Source organism: Cibotium barometz, chromosome 45, assembly GCF_041138505.1.
Source record: "Cibotium barometz isolate CiBa-2024 chromosome 45, ASM4113850v1, whole genome shotgun sequence".
Lineage (NCBI taxonomy): Eukaryota > Viridiplantae > Streptophyta > Polypodiopsida > Cyatheales > Cibotiaceae > Cibotium > Cibotium barometz.
In genome coordinates this window covers 6,881,692-6,884,012 of record NC_141090.1, presented here as the reverse complement: position 1 = coordinate 6,884,012, position 2,321 = coordinate 6,881,692, and the positions used below count along the sequence as shown (strand labels likewise).

The following is a 2,321-nucleotide window of genomic DNA, read 5'->3' as shown; positions in this document are numbered from 1 at the left end:
ACTCTCCTAACATTTTCATTGTCAGCTTACAAGAATAGAAGTGAATCATCTACAAAGCATTGGATGACCATTTGCTTCCATGACTAGAGTTTAAGACCAACAAGTTGACCTTTCTTAGCAACCACTTCAAGGGAAAGGATTAAGGGGTGGGTAATCAAGGAAAATAGCAAGGGTGCCACAAGACACACCACATGACAGTCTTGTCTGACTGATCTTCTGACCTCAAAAGTCAGCAAGAAACCCATTTAGGAGCAGCTCTTAGAAGTCCCAAAGGTGAGAGAGTAAATGCATGTGGCCATCCTCAAACCAAAACCCATCTTTTCCATAACCCTAGTAATGAATGACCAATGCACTCTATCATAGGCCTTGTCTAGATCCAATTGGATCATGATGCTTTTTTGTTTAGAAGTTATAGCTTGTTCTTTCCCTATTAATGCAACGAGGATATTGTCATAAATAGATCTCCCTTTTATAAAACCATGTTGACTTTTAGATATAGTATCTTGCAAAATGGAAAGAGGAAGAGGGCTATTGTCTTTACTAGAATCTTGTACAACATAGAGAGCAGAGTTATAGGCCTCCAATGAGAAAAAGTATGTTTACTTAGGGATTTGCTTGATGACCCCCTATTTTCATAACCCTATTAATAAGATTTGATAGGAAGGCTCCATTGAAAGTTTGCATCAAGATACCCTTTAGTGGATTCCAAAAAGCTAAAAAGACTTCGATGGGTTTCACAAGGCTAAAAAGAATTCCACAAAAAGACCATCCCAAACTTGGAGATTTCTCTTTACCAAAAGAAGATTTAAGGCATGCCAACAATCATCTTGTGCTGAGGGCCTCTCTATCCAAGAGGCATCTCTATCAAGAGAATACCCTTTAGGTAGCATCGTGAGCAAGGTCTCTTCAACTTGAAGCCTGTTTCTAGAGACATCCTCTTTATAGTCAAGGTTGGCCCAAGGTAAGAAACCCATTTTCTAACAATCTCTTTTCTGAGATTAGACAACCAAATACCCTTTTCATCTTTTACCTGACCAACGGGTGTGATTCCTTTTATGATCCCTGTAGGGTATCAATCCATTAAAGCTCATAGAAAACACGTGGACTCGTTTTTTTTAAGTCAGATTCTCTAAGTTTCAACCCCTTCTGCTGTCTTGAAGCAATCCCTCGAGAGCAATCCACTGCATGCAATATCTGAGAGACGGAACTTGAAATTTAATAAAAACAAAATCTAAAGGGAAAACAAGCTCGGAAACGAGCAGCTTGCTATGCTATGTATCCACGCGCAGCAAAGAGACGGGGAGACATTTTACAGTGGTATAGGTATAATTTACACATATATTTTCAGTGGCCCTAATTCATGCACTACGGTTATCATCGAGGTGGTAGTGCAGATGGACGTCTTCTCGGAACCAAGGCTGCTGCTCATCCGCCACCGAAACGGAGCCGCTGAAGCTGCGCAACCCCGCCTGGTCTTCACGAGGAGCTGGCGCCCACATGCCCGTGTCTGGGTCCGGGCCCCACCAAGAGGTGGGTGGCGTCTTCGACACACCAGATGACGAGCGTGATGCAGATGAGCCTTGTCGAAGATCAACCGCACCTGCGCCGTGCGTTGCGGTTGAGCTTGCACTGCTTATAGCCGTGGAGAAGGAGGAGCGGGTCGAGCAGTTTCTGCACAGGAACAGAACCCAAAGCAAGAGTAACTGCCAAGTCGCTTAACACGACCGATTAAGCTACAGCGAGTATATTAAAGGCAAAAACACGACCGATTAAGCTACAGCGATTATATTAAAGGCAAAAACACGACCGATTAAGCTACAGCGAGTATATTAAAGGCAAAAACACAGGCACTGCAGTATATTGTATTCTCACCCTCTTAGCTTTGCAAGAGAGAACTTGGAGAATTCTGTGTGTTGTTGCTGCTTGAAGCTTCTGGTTATGGTGTTGGCAATTCTCAAATTAAAGAAGCGAGCCATATGCAAGCAAACGCAGTACTCTAGCCTAGCAAGACCTACAAGTAACTACCCTGTGTGAGCAATGCTAAAAAGCTTGAAGAGCTTTAGCCTTTTATCATCATTGCCGATCGGTGTCGCCATGAAGGGTGGGTGGGGAGCCTACTAAAAAGCATGATTTGAAGTAAAGAAGAAAAAGCGATGGGGGTTCATACGGAGATGCGCATGCTGTACACGAGCACGACATGAGTGAAGCTCAGGCGCTTAGTTTTATGTCCAAGCTTATCCAGATTCCACACCTCTCTAGTCTTATTGACATTGACAATTGTGTTTGTTGTTCTGCAGTAACCTACAACACATTGGTGTCAT

The 2,321-nt window shown here is 43.3% G+C and overlaps 1 protein-coding gene across 1 annotated transcript; it reads right to left on the bottom strand.

Moving 5' to 3' along the window:
- Positions 1 to 1,198: 1,198 nt before the first annotated feature.
- On the bottom strand, positions 1,199 to 2,054 carry LOC147612370 (uncharacterized). The gene is made up of 2 exons (XM_086782995.1): positions 1,873 to 2,054; positions 1,199 to 1,671 (listed from the first exon to the last, which is right to left on the bottom strand). The coding sequence occupies exons 1-2, from the start codon at positions 1,974 to 1,976 to the stop codon at positions 1,359 to 1,361; spliced, it is 417 nt and encodes a 138-aa protein (XP_086639121.1). The 5' UTR covers positions 1,977 to 2,054; the 3' UTR covers positions 1,199 to 1,358.
- Positions 2,055 to 2,321: the final 267 nt, after the last annotated feature.

Excerpts from the sequence above, each read along its gene's own strand:
- LOC147612370 (XM_086782995.1), bottom strand. The coding sequence starts at position 1,976 with ATGGCTCGCTTCTTTAATTTGAGAATTGCCAACACCATAACCAGAAGC. Across the intron at positions 1,672-1,872 it reads TCTCTTGCAAAGCTAAGAGG|AAACTGCTCGACCCGCTCCT; the intron begins GTGAGAATACAA and ends GTTCCTGTGCAG.